The sequence below is a fragment of the Argiope bruennichi genome, chromosome X1 (assembly GCF_947563725.1).
Source record: "Argiope bruennichi chromosome X1, qqArgBrue1.1, whole genome shotgun sequence".
Classification (NCBI taxonomy): Eukaryota; Metazoa; Arthropoda; class Arachnida; order Araneae; family Araneidae; genus Argiope; species Argiope bruennichi.
This window is the reverse complement of record NC_079162.1, coordinates 102,526,040-102,552,142: the sequence shown is the minus strand read 5'-3', so window position 1 is coordinate 102,552,142 and position 26,103 is coordinate 102,526,040. Positions and strand designations below refer to the sequence as shown.

The 26,103-nt window shown below is 27.0% G+C and overlaps 1 protein-coding gene across 1 annotated transcript in view; it reads right to left on the bottom strand.

Moving 5' to 3' along the window:
* LOC129958732 (uncharacterized) overlaps positions 1-25,407 on the bottom strand; it is a 28,550-nt gene extending 3,143 nt beyond the window's left edge. The window contains exons 1-8 of the mRNA XM_056071385.1: positions 25,319-25,407; positions 24,780-24,843; positions 14,730-14,803; positions 13,110-13,138; positions 9,268-9,302; positions 7,882-7,964; positions 4,693-4,757; positions 2,139-2,191 (exon numbers count right to left, since the gene is read on the bottom strand). Of these exons, the coding sequence (XP_055927360.1) occupies positions 2,139-2,191; positions 4,693-4,757; positions 7,882-7,964; positions 9,268-9,302; positions 13,110-13,138; positions 14,730-14,803; positions 24,780-24,843; positions 25,319-25,370 (455 nt within the window). The 5' untranslated portion in view covers positions 25,371-25,407. The remainder of the gene's footprint in view (positions 1-2,138; positions 2,192-4,692; positions 4,758-7,881; positions 7,965-9,267; positions 9,303-13,109; positions 13,139-14,729; positions 14,804-24,779; positions 24,844-25,318) is intronic.
* Between the last annotated feature and the right edge of the window lie 696 nt (positions 25,408-26,103).

Sequence of the window (26,103 nt, the reverse complement as noted above, 5' to 3'; positions counted from 1 at the left end):
TAGCTCTATAATTGTAAATTCAGTGCAAAAATCTAAAAGGAAAACTGAGGGGAGGGAGGTCGCTAAAAACTATATATCATAATGAATATATAATTTAAAAAAATTTAGTAATGTAAATAAAATTGCTAGTAATTTACTTTATTTTCGTTTTATTGGAGAGAAGATCTTTAAAAAGAAAAACCACCAACAAAGTATAATAAAATTGATAATGGATCTTTTGAAAAAATAAATATAGGGATGTTGCCGTGAAAGGAATGTTTTTCTTTTTTAAAAGCCTGTCTTTATTTTTAGAGGGTGGAGGATTTATCATTATCTTACACTACGATTTCTTGAAGATTCACTGAAAACACGCAGATGCGAGACTCGTTCCAATCTCATTCCAGTCTGAAAAATTCAGAATTTTTATACACTCTGTACGTTTCTAAATTCTATGGCCTATGGCTTAGGGCTCCATTGCATTCACGCGAAATCTCTAGACCCAAATTTTTTACTAGGAACTTTTTTTTTCACTCTTTACATAATTATAAAAAAGAGATGCATCTTAATTATGCTAATCAGTAAGATTCAATAATTAATTTTGATCGACAAAAAAATCAATTTATTTTCATTATCTATCCAAATATTTATTTAAATAAAAAAATCAAAATATCATGTTTTTTAAACGGACTAAAAATATAATATAATTTCTGCTAACCCCTTACAGACTGTAGTTTAAAGCATAAAGTCGTAATTATTTTAAATTCACAGTCAGAAATTTTTAGGACAATCATTATAGGGCTAGAAGAAATTATTTTATACGTTTTAATCCGTTTTATAAACGTGATCTATTAATTTTCTTTTGTTTACATAATTAGTTTTTGCTTTTTAGTCAAGTGTCTGCGAAATTGCAATCAATTTTAAGATAACTTTCGGATGAATTAAAGATTTGGTGAGACGCCATCTGTCGGTAATGGAAGTTTTTAATCATTGCAAAATTTGCACAGAGCAGACTGACAAGAAAGCGATTTAATATCGCATTGTCACCCGGATCTGAACTGAATTTAAAAATTCAATTCTCTTAATTCATCAGGACATTAGTTCAAAATCGATTGCAATATTTGAATTCATACAGACAGACAGAGGCGAAAACGAGTTAATAAAACCACGTTAAAAAATTGAATTTCTTGTAGTAGGAAGTAAGTTGCCATTTTGAAGGTGGAGTTACATATGGCATCAAAAAAATTTTTTAAAAAATCCAGCAAAAAAAAAAAAAAAAATCTAAAACCAAATCGGCAGAAGAAATCACACAAAAAAGCACTGCTCTGATTGTTTGAATTGCAGGAAAAATAATGGAGTGAATTAAAAAAGAAAAAACTTTTTTTTTTGTTGTTCAAAGTTATGCATTCAATACTGATATTTACATAATCATGATGCATCTGTTTTCAGAATTTGGTAAGGCTTGAAAAATAAAATAAATTCGTTAGCAACAAGAAGCATAAAGAGTATAAAAATATTCTTCTATAATTCAAACTTGGGTTTTTTCTCTGAATTACTTGCATCGCACACCTCACAAATTACACCTATTGAAGACATTCGTAATTCTACTATGATTGCAGAAAATCTTAAATTGAGCTTTTAGTTTAGCAACAGTTATGCATTTTGCAAAATCTTTATTTTGAAATGCTAAAGTTTCGGAAGAAATATATAAAAAGTTATTTTATTTCTAACGTTTCAGATTTTTGTTACTATATTTTAACCGAAGTAATATTAACACAGAAATACAACAATTTATAATTTCAAAAGCATGAAAGCTTAATAAAACTTCAAAAAGTAGCAAAAAGTTATTTAATATGTGGTAGCCTTAAAAAGTTAATCTTTAGATTTGCATGGAAGGGAAATGGCATTAAACATTCTAACAGTGGTTATTCAGACATGTTAAATTTCAGAAGCGATTAACATATCAACAAATTATTCAAAAGAAAATAATTATGGAAATATTGTTAAAGTATACAAATTTATCCAAATGTTTATACATTGCAGAGAAAAAAATTTTTATCTCTATACAGAATAAAGACAAAATGGTTAATTTCAAGTAAAGCTTTTAAATGATTAAGCTAGTTATATGAAATATAATTAAATATATGACCAATATCAAGTACCTGTAATCTGATGGTAGACGCGGCAGCAGACCGAGACGTTTTTGAGGTTTCACCTTATAAAAGAAAAAAAAAAAAAAAAATGAGAAAACATAAATCAAATAAATTATTTTAATTGTGTAAAAATGTTAAAACGCTAAATAAGTATATAAAAGTATTAAAATATAATGGCAACATATAGGTGAAACTTTTATATTGAACCACTCATTCCTATCTTGGGATGTGCTGCCTTACAGTTGAACTACTTCAATAAGTACCCTCTACTACATAGAAGAAACCGACAATATTAATAAGTTCAGCCAAGAAATTTTTTTTCTATGTAAAAATCAAAATTTTTGTAGAATTTATTTCTTTATTTACAAAAATCAAGAATTATTCTAGGATTCTCTTATATTTTTCCTTCATTTTGTGCGGTAGAATTTATTTAATAAAACTACATACTGTTTGTAAGTTTTAACATAACTAGTATCCGTAACAAGAATCAACGCGTAAACTGTCATCTGTTGTATCATGGATCACAAACACATTCAGTTCTACACCGGCTACTAGTCGGAAATCTTTATTCTAGAGCAACAGTTGTCTAGAGCACATTTGCTATTTATAGAATACTAAATCAATCAACGCTACATTTTTCAAAACGCTTTCAATGATATATATTGCTATTAGTCAAGAAAAATAACACTTCTCAAATTATCATTAAAACAGCTAATTGTAAAAAAAAAATAATAAAGTAGCACTGAAAATACAATTAAAAAACAGCTGGAAATGTTAACATTGCGAGTTCATTTAGTTTGATCCTTTTGAGATATTTTAATTATTATTTATTATCAGTTTTATTTTCCAAAAATATCGTAAAAGCCCTTATATTTCAACATCTACACACACAAAAGATTCATAACTATGAAATGTTCAAATCCACTTGTTAGCAGATTTGATAGCACTTTCCTCGAAGTGGCCTTTGATTTGTCTGAGACCAAAACTTCATTGTTCTCTGATTTCTCATCATAAACAAATAGGATTTATTTATTTTATTTAAATTGTTAAAGATTTTTTCTAAATATGAAAAAAAGACGAAGGTATGTCTAAAATTAAGATTTCCTATTTTTGTAAGTAATACGTTTATTGAATGAAACAATACAAAATATAAATATTCATATAATTTAAGGTATTTTGCTTACTAGAACTATATGCCATTTCAAAATGCTTCTGAAATTAGCTATTGGCCTATGATTAAATTGGAAACTTTTTATAATAACAATTATCGCGCATAATTAATTCTATTAAAATAGCTGAATTATATCAATTAACTACAACTGTGCGATATCGCAAGAAAACAATTTGCTGAAATGCAATACAACGTTTTACGTATCTTGTTACATGTTAACAATCGTGATAATATCACATGTAGAGAGAAACATAGAAATATTATAAATTACAAGATAAAATAATCATATTTCATAAAGTTTTGATTTTGCTGGATGTAAACGTTGGTGTACAGTAGCAGTTCCTACAAATTTAATACAGTTAAAGGGCGGCTCTATCATTTCGTTCTCTTGAGTTTAACTGTTTCTCGGGAAAACTATAGTTTAATACATCAGAGTAAGTTGAGTTTATAATTCAGTGAAAGTCAACTGAAATTATATATGCGTATATGTCTAAATGAAGCATCGTATTACCATTACCGCGGTTTTAGTAAACATGTTTTAAAAATGAACTTGAATTCCATTTCTATGTCTTCAGGATTTAATCATTATTTTCTTATGTGAGCAATTAAAATTGATTAATTTTTTACCTATAGCTTTTTATATTCTAATGTCGACATGGAATAATGACAATCCACCATTACTTTTCATTTTACCGTTTATCTGTTTCACGATCACTCACTTTGATCCCCTAGTTGAATAGCTTATCCTAGCCCCTTGGTATATTGCAACTCTCCACAAATACAGCCCAAGCAGTTGCCCGAACCACTTGTGCTGTATTTCCTCTCGGCCCAACTGGACTGAAAAGGAATTTGAACGAGTTTTATATTTAATACTCAAGTTCACGTCATGCCAATTCTGACGGATTCTTTGCATTAATGACAAATTTTTCGATTGTCACCACTCCATTGGCTTGGCGTAATTGTGCATTTTTGACTCTGATAATCCCTAGCCACACTGTATGAAGAGAATGAAAACTAGTTCAAAATTTCTCTCTCTAAAATTTTTACAAACAAATCAGGATAATATATTTAGTATGAAAGTTTTTTCGTCACAAGAATTTACATATAAAATAATGCGTTCTGTAGACGCTAACAGACTGCAATAAAGCTAGGAACCCTTCATTATGTTTTGGAATGTTCAATATATTTATTGCTTAAATGTTACTTATTAAAAGTAGAATAATGTTTTCTTTTTCGAAACAATAAGAGATCTACGCTCCAATCCTATAACCTAAATTCTTATTTTTAGTTTTATAGTAATCATTTAAAGAAAAATATCTGTTCAGTACTGTTGAAAAAACATCAATTCAAAAACAGAAAAAAATTCCAACAATGCACATGAATCTAACTTACTGACTCTACTCTCTTACGAGTGGGTTTTCGCATCTCTTTTTTTGGCAGTTCCCTGGTGGCTGATTCTATAAATGGTGAAAAAAGAAGAAGAAAAATTAGAATCTTCTAAAATTATCGTGCATTGACCTATATACTCACTTTAATATGAACTGTTTTCTAAGTAAAATATGATGGAAGACGAAAAGAAAAAAAAAAAATAACCATAGCCTAGTTGTTGAGAATATAAAACTCGAGTTTGATTTAGTTTACTTACATTAACATCATGTTTAAAACAAACAAAAAACACTTGGGTTATTTTGACACAGATGTCATAATTTTGAACCTCAGTCATATGACGAGGATTATACCTGAATTGGCACATTCCTCTCTAACTTTCCGCGGTAAAACAAGGGAAGGACATTTAGCTCCGGTGGATTTATTGCGTACCAGACTCGCTAAGGCGGCAGCTTTTCAATAAAGTCAGGTGTCGAGCTTTAAAAACTCCGCTCCCGAAGAACAAACCTTACTACCATACTATAGTAACCCCAACTCGTGCTTCAAGGTTACCTCTTATTTCAAACTGTCAGTAGAAATATTTTAGCAATTTTAACTTCTTACGTTAAGATATCCGACTAGATTCGGAGACGAATTTTTAAAAAATGATGCATACATATTTTTTACTGTAGCAGATAGCTAATACAGATTTCGAAGGTCCCTATCAGAAGAAAAAGATATACTCATTACCTTTAGTTTTTGAAAAATACTGTTTGTTTAATGAAAATTTAGAAAAATTTTAAATGTTAGGAAAACAGCGCACTAATTAAAAAATTTAATTTTTATCTCACCTACATATAGCTCAAACTACATAAAATGTAACAGACCAACCACAACATAAAAAATATTTTATTAAATAAAAAATTTATGAGCATTTGAAGTTACCGTTAGTGATTCTTTGTCAAAATTTGTTTATGTTTTGAACTTAAAGTGTTTGTAAATTAAGCTATCTTAAAATCCGTGGTCTATCACACCCTCAAAGGTATTGGATACATGCATACCAAATTTCACGAAATTTTATTGAATTGATTTTGAGATATGTTTTCTGTGAATCAATCACAGTGAAATATTCACTCCTCAGAAAATGCGCTTAGATACTGTACTTGTAAATTCGTTCATCCAAATGCGCTGGAAACAAATGTAGTTTTCACCCTTTTTAAACTGAAATGCCAAAAATAAATAAACACGGTCGAGTAGGTAGGGATATAATATAAACATAGCAAATATTATTTTTGAGAAATTTACGGTAAAAATAAAATAAACCGCTCATTTTCTGTTAAAAATAACACCGTTTAGGATTTCATTTTTATTTGTTTCGTATTATGGAAACTACTGTACCTACAGTTCTATCTCACATATATTAAAAACAAAGTCTGTTTTAGAATGTAACGAAGTTGGATTGGAAGTTTGGACTTTATTTTCAGATCATAAAAAAAAATTTCAAATTTTCTGGAAAAATCCTTTTTTCAACCTAATCGGATACCTTAATTTTTTCTTATGTTTCTTGGGTGCTGTATCTTACATACTTTTTTAGCAATCATGGGAATATTAATTACTTATAGAAAATTCTATCACTATTTTATAAACTGATAACTCACTCGAAATATTTTACATCAACGAACCTTTAAAGCTATATAAATTTTAAGTTAGACTAAGTCAGCAAAATATTTCCCAGATATAATACGAATTACGATGCCTCAAAATTTAAGTTTTCACATATAATGCATTTATTTATTAGGTTAAATTCGTAAGTTACATTTGTTAATAAATTTACTATAACTTGTATACAGAATATTTTGACAAATTATGGAATGAATTACTTCAGTTTTAAAATTAACAAAATTAAAACAGTTTTAATTTGAAAAATAGTTTTTGTTTTATTGTATCGGGCTGAATGGACACCACCTTCCCCATCATTCTATGACTTAACTCTTTTGTGTTTTCCACCCACAATTGCATTTTCTATACATGGACTGCAGCATTCACAACTTTTTCAGATATAAATACAATCACAAATTTATTTAATCTTCCACGTAATATTTAAGTCCATTATCATTTAAACACATTTTTACTTTGAGGGCTTTCGATTATCAAGGGGGAAAAAAACCCAGAAAAAATGATAGGCAGAGAACTTCTCTTTTTCTTCTATAAGGAATGCCTTGTAGCATTGCGTATTTTATTGCACACGGTTTGAAGGGAAGAAGGGTTTGTAGAAAAGTGCAGTTTCAAAGATGTTTGAAACAGAGTTTTGAACGGTTTTCCATTATGCAAAATATTTCCGATAGTCCTTAATTTAAAAATAAACAACAGGATGAAAAAAAAAAATTCACGGTAAAGAATAATTCACGGCATTTTTCTAGATAACAAATGTGAAAAAAAAAATTTGATTTATATCAATTTTAACCTTACAAAATATGATTTTTTAAAGTTCTTCGATCGCTTATAATTCATTGTAATATTTTTAATAATTCTTAAATTATTCCAGATTGTTGAAAGAGAAAAAGCTAGATGATATAGAAGTGCATTTCACAAAGTAGTAAACAAATTATCTTACCACCATGATTACAATGCACGAGACATCACTGCCCTTACAACATATACAAGGTTACCTTTGATGTTTTTGAGGATGAAAAAATGAATACTATATTTCTGAAAATCCAAAAAGAAGTGTAACGTCAAAAGTATATAACACAGTGATTCCTTAACTCTATACCCATTTGAAAAATTCTCAAATTTAGTAAGTATTACGTGGAATGAATCCATTTATTGTGAAATACTGTTTAGTAGATTATTATTAAAAAATTACTCGTGGTAACACAATTTCTATATTTATGGAGTAAAATACGATTCTAGGATTTTAATTGACTTATTTAATAGCTTTTATATATTATTAGTATTAACTGATAATAAAGAAATTTTGGTTTATCATCACTATAAATAATTAATATTATTTAATTGTATCGGCATCAAGTTTGTTAATTGCGTGATCTGAGGATGTGCATTCAGCTAATATTTCCAAAATATCACGGAATGAAAAAGGCATTTAAAACGAGGCTAAAGACGGTATGTATTGTTTTATATCAAATAAATCGTTGTTGCTTTAATAAAGATAGAATTACAAGCAAGCAAAAAAAAAAAAAAAAAAAAATCTCTTACCGGTCTTAGTTCTATTCGCAATTCGTCTACTTCTACGCAAATTAAGTTCCTTTATTGCCTGAGCTGAAGGCCTGGTCACTTTCCTGAAAAAATTTGTATCGTCCCTTTACCTGGTCTTTATAAATATACATTTTATAAAAATACAATTTAACTTTAATTTTAGATGGAAAAATGAGATGTTTTAAGAAATGTATAATGAAATAAAACATCTAAAAGAGAAGTTGAATTAAATATGCAAGAAAATAAAAAACTGATATTCATAAATTTAAAAATCTTGTGAATATTCATAAAAAAGATGGTTTTCATTAAGATACGGATTGTATTTTTAAAAAAATGCGTCTCTTTTTTGGTCTACACTTTAAATTACTTTTTTCCTTTTTATTTTGTATTTAACGAATCATTATTCAAATTTTGTTTCTGATTTTAACCCTGTAGGACATAATTAAAATCAGAAAAGAGAAAACTTTTAAAAGAAGCTTGGATTTAGAATTGCTGAAAATCTAGCATTCTGTTACGTTAAAGGAAATGATATTGAATATGATATTATTAATTTCAGGGCGATATTTAAATTTCAATGTTTTAAATCAAAATGTCAAGAAACGGCAAACAACAAATTATTGTAAAAGTGCTTAAAATGTACAAAACTTTTATAAAAAAAATTACTCTGAAATTCAATGAGAAATTATTTTTAGATAAAACTGAAATAATCGAAAATATATAGTGCTAGTTCAATAATATATAATATACAAAACATTTCTGGGAAAAATGCTTTGATCGTTATGCTAGCGTTCTTTATAAAAGATTAGCATCATTTACTTCTTTGGGCACCAGAGAGTTTTTAAATAGGTCCTGAGATATTTGATATCGTTACAATATTAAAAATATTTTAGATAATTATGAATTGTGATTCTTAATTCAATAAACATGCAGCCTAAACATCCTTCATATGAAGTATTATTCTTCAAAAGTAATTTATAAAGTTAGGCAATAATTTTAAAGAATTCTTTCTTTAATGAATTCTAGAGCTTGTCTTATTTAATTTATTTATTTTTGCTTTTCTAGTATTAAATATCTAACTTCATAAAACCTGGATGTGAGAAATGTAAAAAAGGATTATTCTTTTTAATCTGACGCGAGAAAAACGATATTAAGCATTGTATAATTCAGTTATTTGAATATTTTAAATTTCAGCATACAATAAAACATAAGCAGATCAGTAATAAAAACGGAAATATTTTCAAATCATACAAATATGAACATACAAATATTTTTAAAGCATACAAATAAGACGATTTTATCTCTAAATAAATATAAGAAGAGTACTAGTCAATTTAATTTAAATCAGCAAATAAATAAAATGATATCATAAAATGTGTCACACAGTACCGTGAAATTGAATGCTTTGCTTCAGATGGGGCTCCCTACGGAAATAAAATTGCAATTATTATTTGAACCAAAAAAAAAACACAAAATAAGTTAGATAAAATTTAAACAAATAAAAGAGCTAAAATTTTACTTTAACAAACATTTGTCTATATTCTAGCAAAAAAGGAACTTTTTATTCTATAAATGTTTACAAAATACAAACATTAAAAAATAAAAAGCGTACAATGGAAAATTATTATAGAATGAAAACTTCGTAAGAAACTTTCTTCATTACTTTTATATGCTTAATTAATGGGAAAAAAATCGTATAAGTTTTGTAGTAGCAGCTCACAAATAATGAAATCGAGCATTTTGGTTAAAAGTCTGGCCCAGATATTGCAATAAACGTCTAAAAATAGAAATAATAAGAAGAAAGATTTAACAGTCTTTTGTTTCGAGAAGAAAGGAAATTTATTTTATCTGCTATTTGTTTATATCGTTTTTTGTCATGAAGATTAACTACATACTCTAACAGTTTTTTCTTGGAGTGCAAATGAACGTCAAACTTTGTCGTTCTTTGAACGTCAAAATGTTTCACATATACTGAACGTTCAAGTCAAAAGAAGAATAAAATAAGGAAATTAACCATGCATTAGCGATAAACAAAAGATAAGTGGGTTCAAATTCCATTTTTTTTTTTTTTAAGATTCTAAAGAATATTTTAAGTAAGTTGCTAAACTATGTCAAGAGCTATTTAGAGAAACGGAAATTATTAAAGCTTTTTATGGTTTGTGGTGATAACATCATAAACCAGATAACAACTTTTGGACAAGTGTGTACACTTTTGTCTAGTGGTCTTGTTATTTGGCTATGAACCCTAATTTGTGAATTCAAATCTCAATTTGCACAGGTTCCTTAATTCTTGCACGTTATCCCATTTGGTGAAAAGGAAAAGCACACAAATCTCGACAAATGGGTTAAGTAACCTGCTTTAGATCCGAAAACGGAATCAACTACATGTTTTTCTATCCGGCGGGAGTATAAGCAGTTCTAGCATAGTTGAAAAGGCAGCTATGTAATGAATGACAGAAAACAACTGAAATTATATGGGCGGATCAAGGAAAACAAAGCAGGAACCATAGAATGAAATGGCATAGTTCATTTAAAAAAATAATCAGAAAAATTACAAGCACTTATCCCTCTGATTCACCAAGTGGTCAATACCTTGCATATGACTGTAACTGAAACTAGTTTCGAATAGAGTCCATGACTTTTCTGTCTGAGTGAAGAACACAACAACAAAAAAAAAGTGCCAACATTTTTTTTCAACTCAGCAACATTTCAAAATCACACGATGAAAGATCAGGGCTATATCGTGGGTTTTTATCTCTGTCAACTAAACCTTCGTCAACTTGTTTAGTATGCGAGTGATCATGCATTACCATGGGAAAAAGACACTTTAGAAGATACAAAATCGCTTGTGCCAGTCCTTCACTCGAGTCGATGGCAGTAAATGTTCTTTGTGCATTTCTTCATTCATTAATGCAATTTTCGAAATCCAACATCGCGTCCATCGCTTTGATCCTATTGGCAAACTGAATCTGAAAATATTGATTGCCAAGAGACTATAGTGGCCCAATTATACTTACAGTGGTAACTAAATTTTTAAAACGAACAGACAGAATTGCATAAAATGCATGAATCCCAGCCAAAGATGAAAATAAAATTTCTGCAGCATTAAATTGTCATTATTTTGTATATCAATATTTTTGCCTAAAATGTAAGGGATCTGTCTGTCATCAGGCAAGCAGACCGATATGTCAATGATTGCTCTTTAACCATAAATGTGATGCGGAGGAAATAGCAAACTGCATTGTTGCCCGACCATCACTGCATATCATGTAGCTCCTTTCGATGACGTAAGGAAGTTCATTTCAAATAAGAGTTGTCATTCACATCTCCCACTCTACTGTTACAAACTATTATCGTCACATTTACGCATCAAATTTTAACCACTGTTCCATTTTCATTGATCTGACCTTAAATTTCTAAATACACAAAAGAGACCAATATGAAATAAGCGCTAAATTAACGATATATTTGTTTTACATATTGTTGTGTGCTAAGTGATTTATTAGCTTTATACTATCTTTCTCATCAAATTTTTAAAAAATTTAATAAATTAGGAATATGTGTTAGGGTTTTTGATTAACTTTTTTTCTTCCATCTAAAAACGTAATGAACATAAATTTGGATTTCTGAAATCGGAAAAATTCAAAGGGAAGAGAAGAGGAAAATAATAACAACAAACAGAAAATTAGTTATCATATTTAAGTAGTTACAGAGGATAACTGTAACTGGCAGCTTTCATAACAGATTCATTTCGTTATTTAGATTTTTCATCTGTTGTTTAAATACATATAACTAGGATTAACTTTCGAATGCAAGAAAGTGCAAATAGTTCTTTATCTAATCCAGTTGTTGTTTTATTTTCTATTAAGATCAGTACAACAAATTTTCATACAGAAAAATATACTAGCTGCTTCGGCGATCAGCAGTTCACCCGTATCCAAAATAATCGGCAAAACCAAAGAACAATCCTGACCCAATACCCTACTGATTTTACCAAATTATATTTCACATGAAATTAATGTCATCAATATCTACAGGAAAATCAAATGACTTTCATATCAAATCAATAGTACTCTTCTCAAACCAATTTCCGATTCCGAGAGATATTTCAAAACGTTATTTCTCTGTCCTTTCTCCGAAGAGGAAAACTTGACAGAGTTCGTCTGTGAATCACTAAATAAAATATATAACGGACCGATTTAACCAATTTTTTATATCTAGGGGCCATACGCTTTCATATGAAATAAATTTTATTTAAACGGTTCGGTGGTTTCGGTTGCTGAGCTCTATCGTATGATTTCTACAAAGAGAATACATAACGCAGTTTTAATTTTTCGATTTGTTTCGAAAATTGAAGGAGAAAGAGTACAAGCAACCTTTGATAGCATATCTCGGTTCAGGATCTTTTATATGAAACCAAAATTATCGAAATCGGTTCAGCAGTTTTGGCTGAATTACTGGTTTCTTAATTTTCCTGTTTTATATATATAGACACTATTCATATCTTAATACCAGAAAATAACATACTTTACGTTTATTGCATTTTTGAAATAAATTTACATATTCTTTCATTAAATTTATATCCAATATTAGTTTAGAAGCTGCAAATACATAAATTTCAAGATGAAGCTAATCGTCGTACTTCATAGTAAATAGAAATATATTTTTATTTGCTGCATATGATTATTAACTTAAATATATTCGAGAGTCGTCAAAATTGTGACTGTCAGCACCTATTCAATTTCAAATATTTCTCTAAATACGTATAGGTACTCTGTTAGATATACCGAACATCAATTCTAAAAAGAAAATGAAAACTCTTTTAAAATTATGCTTTCCAACTTCCTATTTAACACGTACAACAAGATTTGCGATGAAATTTTCAGATCTTAAGCACATTGAGACTTTGATAGAACTTCTCTTGATATTTTGGCTCTTGGATAAAATTTTAGATAATAAGCAATGTTTTCTTTATGATATTAACATACTTCTTTAATTCTATTAGCATATCAAACATCAATAATTTGAGAACATTTTAAGTTCTTTATTAGCTTAAAAGTCGATTATTACAAAAAAAAAAAAAACTATGCACTGTCGTCTGAAATAAATTTCGTAATTTACCTTACAATAAAATCAATTATTTAATTGTTAAATTTTTGCAACTTATTATTTCAAAAAAACATTTAAAATATAAAAGAAATATTTCTGAACTGCGCATGTTTCTAGCTTACCTTCTTTGTAATCCTTGGTTTCGAAAATTCTGAAAATGATAAAAGAAACTTTATTTAAAAAGTAAAAACACTAAGCATATACCTAAATGCAAAAAAATGGAAATAACTTTTTATAAATATATGATTCATACTTGAGGGCTTAACGCCGTTCTATTCATTTTATGATGAATTTCCCTTAAACATCATAAAAAAAATAGATATACTTTACCAATGAAACCTAATTTGTAACCTAAAAAAAATGCAAAATTTGACCCTTTTTTTCATGTTAAAAGCTTTTAAATATAAATCTTTTATAGCTTCTTCCTGGATTGAAGTAAATATATCTCTTGCTTTCCTGAAATCCGCTTTAAAAATAATGATATATGGGTATTCCCGATTTTCTACAAAAGAAAATTCTTAAAATTCAGAAAAATTGTTAAAATAATAGAAGCACGATTTAAATCATAAAATACACAAGCTGTTATTTTAGAGATTAGAGCTCATTAGCCCTGCTAGAATGTAAAACTAAATTTTGAATGGTAACTGTTATTTTAACTGTTTAAAAGGTTTTGGTTTCGTTTTAGAGAGGTTTTATTCTTTTAAGTTTATGGGTTTAATTTCCTTTTTAATCTTATATAAAAATATTATAAAAAAGAAGGGTTATAGAATATGTATGTATTATTTTAAAAAATCTGAAATGAAAGAAAAATTTCTAATTTTTAAAGTGGAATAGGTTAGCAAAAATATTTTCAAAATGTAGTATGAATAATGGAACCACAAAGTTTAAGCTATACCACCCTCTAGATTTTAAGTTAAATCGTAAGTTACATTTGTTAAAAAATTAACTATAATCAGGCTTGAGAACTTTTCATTATTCAAGTAACATCTCAATATTGAAATATTTTTTTTTTCTAAAAAGTTTAAAAAAGAAATCAGAATTTGAATAGTGTTTTGATTATTCAGTAAACAAATTAAATGTATTTTAATGATTATGGAGAACATCAAATTGCCCCTTCATTTCACCATTTTATTTTTGTTATCTACACACCATATCTAGCCTTTTCTGCTATAGAAAATTCGTTGGGATTGAAAGGTTTTATTATTGAAAAGTTAAAAAGAATTATTGTATTCAACTTAAACTTATTTTTAAGACAAACAAGTATGGCATATGCATATATATATATATATATATGCAAACTATTTTATCTAAATAAACAAACTTATATTTAGATAAAATAGTATGGTTATAATTTACCACAGTACCCCTTTAAATAATTCCCATACTGAAGAAATATTGCATGGAATAAAACAAATTATAACAAGTTCTTGTTTTATTGGTTTTAAGTTTCACAGGTTAATAGAAACAGGTATTCTGATATAAAGTGTAATTCTAGAAATTTTTAAATATTTATTGATTAATGTTCTGAATGTTTTTTTATGTTTAATAATTCCTTAATCACATTATTTTAAATGACAGTTTCCTATACCATTTCCAGTATATTGGTTAATTTACTCTTGATTATGAATGAAAAAAATATTTTTAAAATAGGATTGGTTACATTAGATTTATTACTTCTAAACAAATTGTTGCTATTTAGGTGAAAATCAGAAATTTTTCTGTTAAAAAAAACGTGAACTTACTTGAAGTTGTTGCTTCTAAATGTAATTTTCCTTTTGGTTTTGCAGTCTTGCCCTTGCTGCTTTTTGCCATTTTCCTATAAAATGCACATTATCATATTATTTCATATATAGCTCTAATTGGTCATCTAGAAATTTCTTTAAATTGAAAATATCCATTTGAATGAATGATAGAATACTGTAAAAAATTATTTAAAAAAAAATTGAAAATTTGACTTTTATAATTATACATTTTCAAAAAAAATGGCATTTATTGTTTATGTTTCACTTTTATAAATTGATTTTTATGGCATGTTATTTTTTAAAAGTCATTTAAAAACCAAGCATTATAGTTTTTTAATGGATATATGTGTTTTATATCAGTCATTGCTGTTATGAGTGAAAAATTGCCCTTTTACTTGTTGTTCTATATTCAAGCAATCATTATAAAATATTTGCTGTTGCCATTGATAATACTGTTAACAGAGCATGTTATAATTAGTGAATATTTTGAAAAAAGCTTTTATTCAGTATTTATTAAAAAATCAACTATGTTATCATTATAAAAGATTAATGTTAAATATTCTATAATTTGGTTTTGAATATATTATATTTAAATTTCAGTGTTAAAAATGCATCATCAGTAATAAATATAGTGCTAACAGACAAATTTAAGTGAAATATTATGTTTAGGTTAAATATTAGGTTTAAATTCTAAAACATAATTTAATAAACTGAAATATTATGTATTAAGGCGAGTGACTGCACATGTAATTATAGATATGATTACTTTTAAGTAGTTTTGAAAAACAAAAATATGTTATTATAATGATATAATATTTAATATTGGTACACTAACCAAGTTCATATGCAGCTATGACAAACATGCCTTATTTCATATATTGATGTTCATCATAACTATTTCAAGTCATGAATATCTTTGAAGAGCAACAATCTATTGAATAGATCCATGCTATTAGATATTAACCTTGCATCTCTTAAAATCATGGTAAAAAAAAGAAAAATCAAGACCATAACAAATATGTAATAATCTGATTTTTACTCAGTAATTGTACTTAAGAAATTGATGTTTAAATATACAACTGAACAGGAAGTCTTTTAACCCATTCTTATCTTTTTGTAGTCTTTATCAATTTAAAAAAATTCATTTGTTTTTATAAATAAAATTATGGGTAAAGAGAGGAATCATGATTTTAAGCTATAATTTGTCAGTGAAATACTACACTCATATGCCTAATACAGGGATGCAGCTAATATTAAGATTACAAAATAAGCATAAGTAGAATCTTATTAGATACAAGTAACAACTAACACAGTTGAAATATTATGGGTTTAGTTTTGGAAGCATCCAACTAATGCTGAAAGAAGCAACCTATAACATTACTATATAAACATTATATATTATATTAACTATATAAACATTACTGCTGCATGCTGAAAATGAAGTTACTTGTCATATTTTATGGTTAAAAATATCATTCTTATGACAGAGCTAAGATTTTGGATTCTGGCACGGTTTAAGGAAAGGGTTTTTAGGTAATTTCGGTTTGTTATCATTGCCAGTCATATTCAATAGCACATATCCTCTTTAATCAGAATATGATGTCTTCTGAATTTTGTATGACCTTACATTATTGTGTTTAAAAAGAAAATTTCCTCAAGCTCTTGAGGGAATTTCTAGCTTGTAGTTCAACAGCCTTCTTCACTTTTATTGGAGAGAAAAGGTTCTTCCCAATTCCTCAAAATCTTTGAAAACTGCATTTTAATTCATAAATAAAGAAGTCATGGCCATATGTATTATTTTCAAGAATAGTATTTTTATGCTTAATTTTACACGTATAATATGCAATTTTTTTTCCTTCTACATAACACTTTTATATTTGATTTTAAGAATCAATTTTAAAAATAAGTATTTAAAGGCCTTTATATGAATATCAATCTTTATAAATCATCACTAGAATTTTCAGTAAGAATAATAAACATGTATGATTTGTAATGTGTTTTACGAATTTTCTGTATCTGTTCACAGGATTTTATCTAGAATGACTTAATCAAAATTTTTCTTTTATTTCATGTTAAGTTTTGAACAGAATATGAATGAAAGATTAAATAAAGTACAATAATGATGATTTTACAAAATTACTTTTCATAATTATTCTTCAGTATTACTACAAAAATAATATTAAATATTAAATCATAAAATTTGTAAACAATATTTAAGATATTAGAAACATTAGACATTTTTCAAATTTTATGCCTTTCTGTGTCTTAATGCCCCCTTTTGTAAAAATAAGAATGTCGCTATTTTAATTAAACATGTTTAACTATATTAGTTCATTGCCCCTATGTAACAAAGCATAGCTAGATATTGAACTGTTATTTTTGCAATTTAATAGACTTTAAAAGTTTTCAAAAGAACAACTGTTCATAAAAAATGTGATTTTCAACAATAAACTCAGTACTTACATGAGTCTCTTTTTGTTCATTCATATTTCTTTGGCTTTAATAACTCATAGTAAATTTTAAAGCAAAATATTGTATTTAACTTATGTATAAATAAAAGTGAAGTTTATAAATAGCTTGTATCTCATTGAAATCCAAGATACTGAAAAGATTTTCATCAGAATTTGCTCACAAATGCTCTAAAGGATATTGAAGAATTTTGGACAGTTCATTACTTTTTCATTTTTAATTTTTTTCAAATTAATTTCTCTATTTATTTTTGAGTTGCTACTCCTAATGTTTTGTTGAATTTTATACCATTCTGTAAAAGTTATTATCTGGAGAGAAAAAAAAATTTGACATGAAAATTCTTTGGATTAAGTGTGTAATTTTTCAAGAATGCAAGGTTTAAAAATTGTTTTCTGCAAATAGTTGCTGATATTAAAAGGATATTGTATATATTTTATACAAAAGTATATTTACATTTAAAATGTTAAAAAATTTAATAAATGCATTTGTTTTCATACATGTTGGCATTCTGTCAAGTGCTGATATTAAATATATATATATATATATTTGATTCTACATTTACACTTTAGTAGTATGACATTTATATTATATAACTATTAATAGCTGATCTCATATGTTATAACTGTAATTTTTGCTATAAGTGCTTCAAAATTTTCTCATCTCTTCCTTCTATTAATATTATGGCAGAATAAACGTTGGTAAACAAGAATAAAATAAAAAATTTCACACAAGTTTATGTAGGGTGTGTAACATCATTAAAAGTCTTTAAAAACTGCTTATATTTTATAGTCCTTAAAATTGCTTTTTTTTTAATCTGCTTATATTTTCCTTGTGATGTAAAAAAAAAAAAAAAACCTCCATTCTTGATTTGCTCAATTATAGGCTGTATTTTCTATGCAATGTCAGATCATTCAATATTTAATGAATCTGAAAGTAAGTGGAAAGGGTTTTATCTCAGTTAAAGGAAATACTAATAGAAATGGGAAAATAAAACATTTTCATTTACTGGACTCTTCTTTCACTTCTTTGAAATAGGGGGAAAAACAAACCTTTCATGTACATAACTCTTCTTTAAGCTCTTGCTTCTTTAGATAGGAGGGAAATCCTTTCATTTCAGAAATAGTTTTATGTATTCATGTAAATCACGATTATTGGTTTTTGACAGTAACTTCATTTCACCATTGTTTTTCCACATATGATTACTTGTTCATTATATTTCAAGTTTCATCTAGTTACTCTCTATTAGTAATTTATTGAAATATTTTTACTTGAATTAATTTTTTTTTAATAAAGTTTAGAACAGTAAGTCTGAAAATGTGTATTTCATTTATTGTGTACTTCCATAAGAGAATACACAGAATGATTCAAGGCTTTCAACAATAAAAGTAAAATAAAATATTCATGATGTTTCAATATTACTTTTAAATATATGTTACTCTTATCAAAAAATCTAAAAATAAATTAACTAATACCAATAAAAATCCCATTTTACTTTTTCATATACAAACTATTGAAAGAGAAATAATTGCAACCTTGCCAAATCTCTGTAATTCAAACTTCTGAATAACATGATTTTGGAATTATATCTGTCTGTGAACATAACTGAAAAATGCTTTGAGCTGGAATATCTTGAAATTAAATTTGCAGATTCCTACCAATTTTTGAGCAAAATCCATTCCTATCATGGGATTCCAAAAGTAAAAATTTGTGTGCTCAGAAAATTTATGACCTTACACAAGAGAGGAGTGATAGAGCCTTTATTAGAGAGGATGCAATGAAGTATTGGAGATATATTTTTAGTTGGTTTCACATGCATAGTGAAGTATAGTAAGACATTTATTCAAAAGTATCAGAGTAATGACCTGCTTTTGCCTTTCTCTGCATCTGATATACACAAGTTAATAAAACAATGATTGCATTTTTTAAAGTTTTGAAAGAAAATTTCTGAATTGAAATTATTTTTTCAGTAAATTGCTAATGAGAGTATGATTTTTCTAACAATATATCTTGTTCTGCAGTTGATAAAGTGGGTATGTGCATAAGAAAGAACAAATCATTGAAAGACTTACATTCTGCAGGAGCAATATCCAAACATATGTTTTTCAAGCATGACTGTCAATAACTTGTTTTAAAAACGTCGAAATGAATAATGATTGGATCTTCTATAAATGTTGCATCAATAAGAAATGTTGTTTTAGCAGAGAAGAAATAAGAGAGAGAAAAGAAACATGTTCTCAGGTATACTCTCATTAAAAAGGATAAAAAGATGTAATGGAGATGCTATTCTCATGAAGTTTATGAATTTCCATGTCAAATCATCTTTACTCGATTTCAAAAATTTGCCTGTCAGGAAAATGAAATTGGATGAGGTTTTTTCTTTTTATCTTTTATTTAAAGAACCTAAATTTAAACTGTGGAGAGTTTTAAAAATTATTTCATTCCTCCTCGAACAAGCATCTATTAAAAGAGGATTCAGCATTAAATAAAATATTGAAGTGGGAAAGTTGACTGAAAAATACATGTTTCACAACATGTAGTCTATGATTACATAAAACAGTCTAGCAGAATCCACTCAGTAAACATTACTAAAGAATTGAGAATGCAACAACATTGATCCATTTAAAATATTGCCTATTTTGTGGGTAACAGATGGCTCAAGAAAAGTTGTCAATGATATGAAAAAAGTTAGACTCTGCTTTGTAGATCTCTTTAAGAAAAAAGAAATTTCTCTTAGAAAAGGAAATTTCTTAAATTGAATATGAAGCTAATGCACCTGTTTGACAAGCCAGACACTTTTCACTATTAACAAAATTTAATGAGTTTTGAAAGTTATTAGGGAGAAAATTCACAGATTGAAGTGTTTGAAAATACCTATAAAAAGAAACAGCCTTTTCTTTACATGTGTAATAAAATTAGCATGATTTTTATATTATAGATATGTTTATTTATGTTCTTTACCTTTTTAGAGCAATTAGAATGTTAATGAAATAAAAGTAAAACCTTTTTTTTTCTTGTGGAACTAATTGTAGAGTAATTAATTTAAGATATGTAGTGGAAGTCTTTTAATAAGATTTTTTAAACAAAACTTACATAAAAAACATCTTAATTAGTTTCATGTTGATAAAAAAATATTCAGTAATTCTTGGTGGTATTTTATGTTTATATTTGCATAAAATTGGACACTGATTGAGTTAATATTCAACTTAATTTTTTTCATTGAACTCATAGTTCTATAATAAAAAAATTCTAGATTAAGATTATTTCTTTTATTTTCTTTCTCTGTAGGTGCTTGAAAGGTACTTATTAAGTGTTTATTTTTTAAAGATAAAATTAATCTATGCACCTGTTACCTTCTACATGACTTTTAGAAAGTATTGCAATAAGGTCTAAATTTGTATTGGATGTGCAAGTCACATATTAAAGGTTTGAATTCAAAACCTTGCGAGTCTCAATTCCATAGGATTACTTTCTGAAATCTTAGAGAATGAGTTAACAGATCATTTTTAATGAGACTGGTACTGAAATGTGACCAAGTATTAAAAATTTCTGTCCCCTATTCTAATATTTTAAAGATTTCTAATATTGTATTAGTCAGGAATTAATAGAAATTTAGAATAATTTTTTCCCATATGTATGAGAAATTATAAATTCAGTGATTATATTAGATCGTTAATGACAGTTAACAACTAATAATCTTTTAACTATCCTGATAATTTATTAAGTACCATTTCATATTTATTAACATTTGATTTAGCTAATAGTCCTAGTTATGTTTGAGATACTTTCTCTTTAATATCAAAAACTATGAGAGCTTTTGTTTACCAACTCAGAATTTTTAATTTTCTATTTTCTTATGAGACTTGGGTCAGTTGTGAGTGTCAAAATAAACCAGTAGGAATGATCACCTGACATTTTTTTTTTTTTTTTGCATACTCTCTAATGAAGATGTTATCTCTTTCCCCATCTGTGCATAACATTGTCAACCTTAGGCAAAGGACATAAATCTGATGCACGACATTGTTGAACAATAGTTAAGAAATATAGATCTTTTTCATCAATCTAATATTTCTACTTAATCTGTTGTGGGATCCTTGGAAATTTTTTTAATGATTAATCCCTAGAATGCAATTAATAGTACGAGAAAGTTGAATTTTTGCTTTAGATATATATATTTTTTTCAATTGATTAAAAAAAATTAACACAGAATTACAAGTGTTGTTACAAAATCACATACCGAATTCCATATATTTAAGTCATTCGATATAGAGTATTGCATGTACATGCTTGTAGAAATACAGACCAAGAGATGGATGAATTTGGTTCCAAATTTGATAGGTATATATTTATCTAATAGAGGTAAAATATTTTTACAAAATTTTATTTATCTAACTTTCTCTATTTTGTAGTTTTTGTGTTTAATTATATTCAGACAAACAGATTTCCTATTATTGGATTTTGCTCAAAACTTGATACAAATCTATAAATTTACAATAAAGACCATATACCAAAATTCAACAACTATGCAATTTAGACTTTGTTTCTGGTTTATACATTATATTATAATATAGCATTCTAAGCATAGTTTTTGTTTGAATTCTTTATGTAGTGAAGTGTGTGCTTCATACTTCTGTATTTCTTAATTGTTAATATATGTCTAAGCAATCTTTTTTAAAAGTATTTTTAAAATTCATACAGAGTTTTAACTAAAAATTCTCAAAATAGTATTATGCTATACAACTACCAAAAACTTACTACATTTTCAATCATAAATATTATGCTTTTAATTTTTTTTGCTTCCGATTATTATATATATATATATATATATATATATATATATATTAGATTAGATTAGGAATAGATAGGATAAATTTCAAGTTACACTTAAACTTTTATTATTCTTCTGCATTAGTAAGCAAATCTTTATGAAAAAATAGCTTGAGAAAAGCTAGTTTTCACTTCAGATCAGCTATTATTGAGTGTATGTCATAATCATTTATAGAAAATAAAAATTCATTATATAATAGCAGATGATCAAATCCCAATTCAGAATACAAATAAATGTGTATGAAAAATACTGATGTACTAAATGACATTTAATGTTGCAGAAATTTTATTTTCATCTTTTGGCTTCAATTCATGCATTTTTGAAAATTCTATCTTTTTATTATAAAAATTAAATGATAGCATTTTAAATGTAAATGGTTCCCTATTGTCTCGTGGCAACCACTATTTTCAGACCCATGCTGCTACTGCTTCCCATTTTTGACCAGATCATGAAAAGCACCTCAACAGATGGTATATATATTCATAATGTACTTAATACTCTGCCAGTGAAATCTCAATGTTGTTCTCCATAGGATAATCTGGATTGCTAGATGGCCATTTTTAAAGTTTGCATGATAAAATTTATCTAAACAGTACATGAAATTTTTCCACTGCCATCTATCGGGTAGCAATTTTAAAAAGATATTGCATTAACTGTAATATTGTTATTGCATTGGTTAATATTTTTGGTATGAGTATATATATTAAGTTTCATAAATTAGCACTATTTTGGAATGAGATGTTGGATTAATTATTTTGATTAACAGCTTTTTTTTTGTTTACTCTTTTTTTTTCTCCTAAAACTTAAAACTGAAACTTTTAAATTTTGATATTTTATATTGAATTTCAATCCACAGACTTTCAAATTTTCTTTTTATCAACCATCAATATTTAGAATGTTATAAAATTAAACTAACAGGAATACTTAAGTTCTTTTCTTCACTTGTATACTTTCACAGTATAGTGTGTTTGATGTTGAACTTTATCATATAGTGAAGAGAATAATTTGTGCATTCTTTCTGTTAATTAATTAAATACAAAATTTGATACGGATTTACAGTTTTGATACGAAGATTAAATATTAAATTTCATTTATCTGGCTTTTGTTTGAATTATCGTGTTCCAGATCAACAGACTTTCAACCAGTGGACAAGTTTAATACAAAATTTGAAGCAGATACAGGGGCAGATTAAGCATGACTCTTAGACACTTTTCCCTTACCAACATCCAAAACATGTGTTTGTATATCTTTATTTTAACACCCTTATTAACATTTTAAATTGAAAAATATTTTGACAAACTAAAATAACAAAATATTTTAATGCAGATTATTTCCAAAACAATTAGTTTCATTATCTTGTATATAAAGCAAATAAAAATTTAAAGCAATTTGTCCAAGATTGTTGATGGAACAAAAAAACAAGATCTTTTTAACATAATTCAAATACTATTTAATTATAGAATCAAAATACCATATTTAATTTTTTTATACTTAAAAAACTTTCAAAAGATAACTAGTTAGGAGTGTTTATAGAACAATATACTAAAATTTAACTAACACTTTATTTTTATATTTGATTAAACATCAGACCATGATCGCTGTAAAATAAATGAAAACTGAAAATTAAATACTGAAAATACCACGAAAATAAAGTTCCAAAAACCTATGAGCCCATACCTCCTTCAAAATTGTGAGATCATTCATCACTATTTGATTTGCTCTTCAGTAGATGTATAATTCTGATGATAAACTTGAATATGAAATTTCGTTCATATAGTTTATTGTTTTTTTGTGTCAATTATTGCACTCACATGCACCAGGGCAAGCAGACAACATGGATCTCAACAAAAAGTCAATAAAAGAAAAGGAAAAAAATACAAGTGAGGGTAAAGAGCTAATTTGCATCCTTTTGGTTTATGGCCTTTTTGATTTTTGACAGGATGTTGATGCTAAAATTACATAAAGTAAAAAAAGTTATACATGTCTTATTTATGATGTTTCCTCACAGTGCAGATGCATTTGCAATCAGTGGAAGGAAAAAGTACTTTGTTATTAGGATGCAAAAGTTTGATTGCCTTTAGTTTTCCTGTTTTCTAAAATTGATAAATTTTTCTGTCTCGGCCATTATTTCTACCATTTCTAGGATTTCGTGAAAAAAATAATTCGTGACTTTGGAATTTTTCACAATCAAAGAATTAATTGAAGACAACTTTTTTGGAATTAATTTTAGTGATGATGAAAAATGAATAAGAAATTTTTATACCTTCCTGTAAAGACATGATAGACTCCTTTGAGAAACTTCAAGCTTGTTAGCTTGTCAAAATATCTCATGAACCTGATTGAATTCATGATACTGTATTGAATACTTGCTTATAGTCAACATATACGATACAAGTAAAGATTTTTGTAATTAAATGTGTAACTATATGTGCATAAATTCATATAAAAAAGAAATGTGTAATTTGTAAACAAGTTACAGAATAAATGTGAATGTTTAATAATTTCTTTCACTTCTATGTAGTAACATGCTAGTACTATCTAAAAAAACTTTAAAGTTATTACTTTCAGATGAATTAATTACATTATTAATATTAATTTTATAATAAACAAAAAAATATTAAAATTTTGATTGCAGCCATGTCTTAATTTATATGTTATTTTGCATCGATCTCTTGAAGAAATTATATATGGTGCTTTACTGCACATGAAAAATATCAATTTAAAATAACAGTACAAACGGGAATACAAAAGAATACCTGGTGGAATAATTTTTACTCGTCTTTGGTGGCATTTCCACTTGATCTGTGTCCAGTTTTTTCACTGTGAAAAATTTTTTTAAATGTAAGAAATCAGGAAAGATCCGAATATATATATATATTATGTTAAAATTTGTTATAAATGCTAATGTTTTACATTGTATGTAAATAAAGATATTGAACAACACTATTTTAAATGTTCTACTGCAGTTAGTTTACCTATAAGCACAACTAATAACTTTAATTCACATTACTTCACTTTTTCTATTACATATAAATATTTAGTCAATTAGCATTTTATGGAAGATGAAAATATTTAATTATTTTTTTAGCAAAGAAATTTAATAACAAAATTGTAGCACATTTTAATATCGTTATTTTAGCCAAAATCGAAATGAAAATTTTTCATCTACTTTTTTAAGTGGTATTAAATCCATATTTTTCTATAGAAAAGATTAAGTAAACTGAGTATTTTATGGAAGGTGAATAAAAAGTAATAATTTTGCATACTGCAAATAAGAAATTAAAAAATTTCTCACCTTCTTTTCGAAAGAGCTTACGAAAGTGATAAGAATTCATAAGATATCCCATTTTTCGTTCTTACGGGGACGATTCGGAAGATCTTGAGTGACTAAATGTAAGTGCTTAGATGGCGCTAACAGCAACCCTCTTTACATTTAATAACAGCAGCTCCATCTGCAGGGGTTTATATGAATTGGTTTTATTCCGTTAAAATAAACTTACAAATTTAAAACACTTTCAAGTTTTTATTAGCTTTCCTTTAGTAATTATAAAGGTAATCAATTTCCAATATTCAATTTTAATCTTTATGAATTGATAGCTGAAGAGCTTTGCATAATCATGTAAGGATATTGATCAAATTTCAAAGTAATTTTTATATTGCTCGTGAATCTTCGTGAAAAGCGTTATTATTATTTTTTTTATTATTCGTTTCATGATTGATTCTTTATCAGTCTTTAAAAGTGGTCGATATAAACAACGAATTTCTGGTTGCAGGATCCGTGATACAAAGCAATGCGTAAGGCATTATTTTTTCTATCAGACTTAACTTCATGAAAATTTCAAAACACATAATAATCAAACCCACTGTCGTCCGAAGCAATCTTGAATAATATCAATCCAAATGTTTCATAATGGCTTCTGGAACACAGAATCTCAATTTATCTATTGACTTTTCTGGAATTGCGAAGCTTTCGACATTCTCATCCATTCTAAAAATCTATAAAGAAAGAGTACACAAATGTAAAGAAAAATATAAAAAAAAGAGAATGTGCAGAAAATAAATCTAATCAAAATAATAATT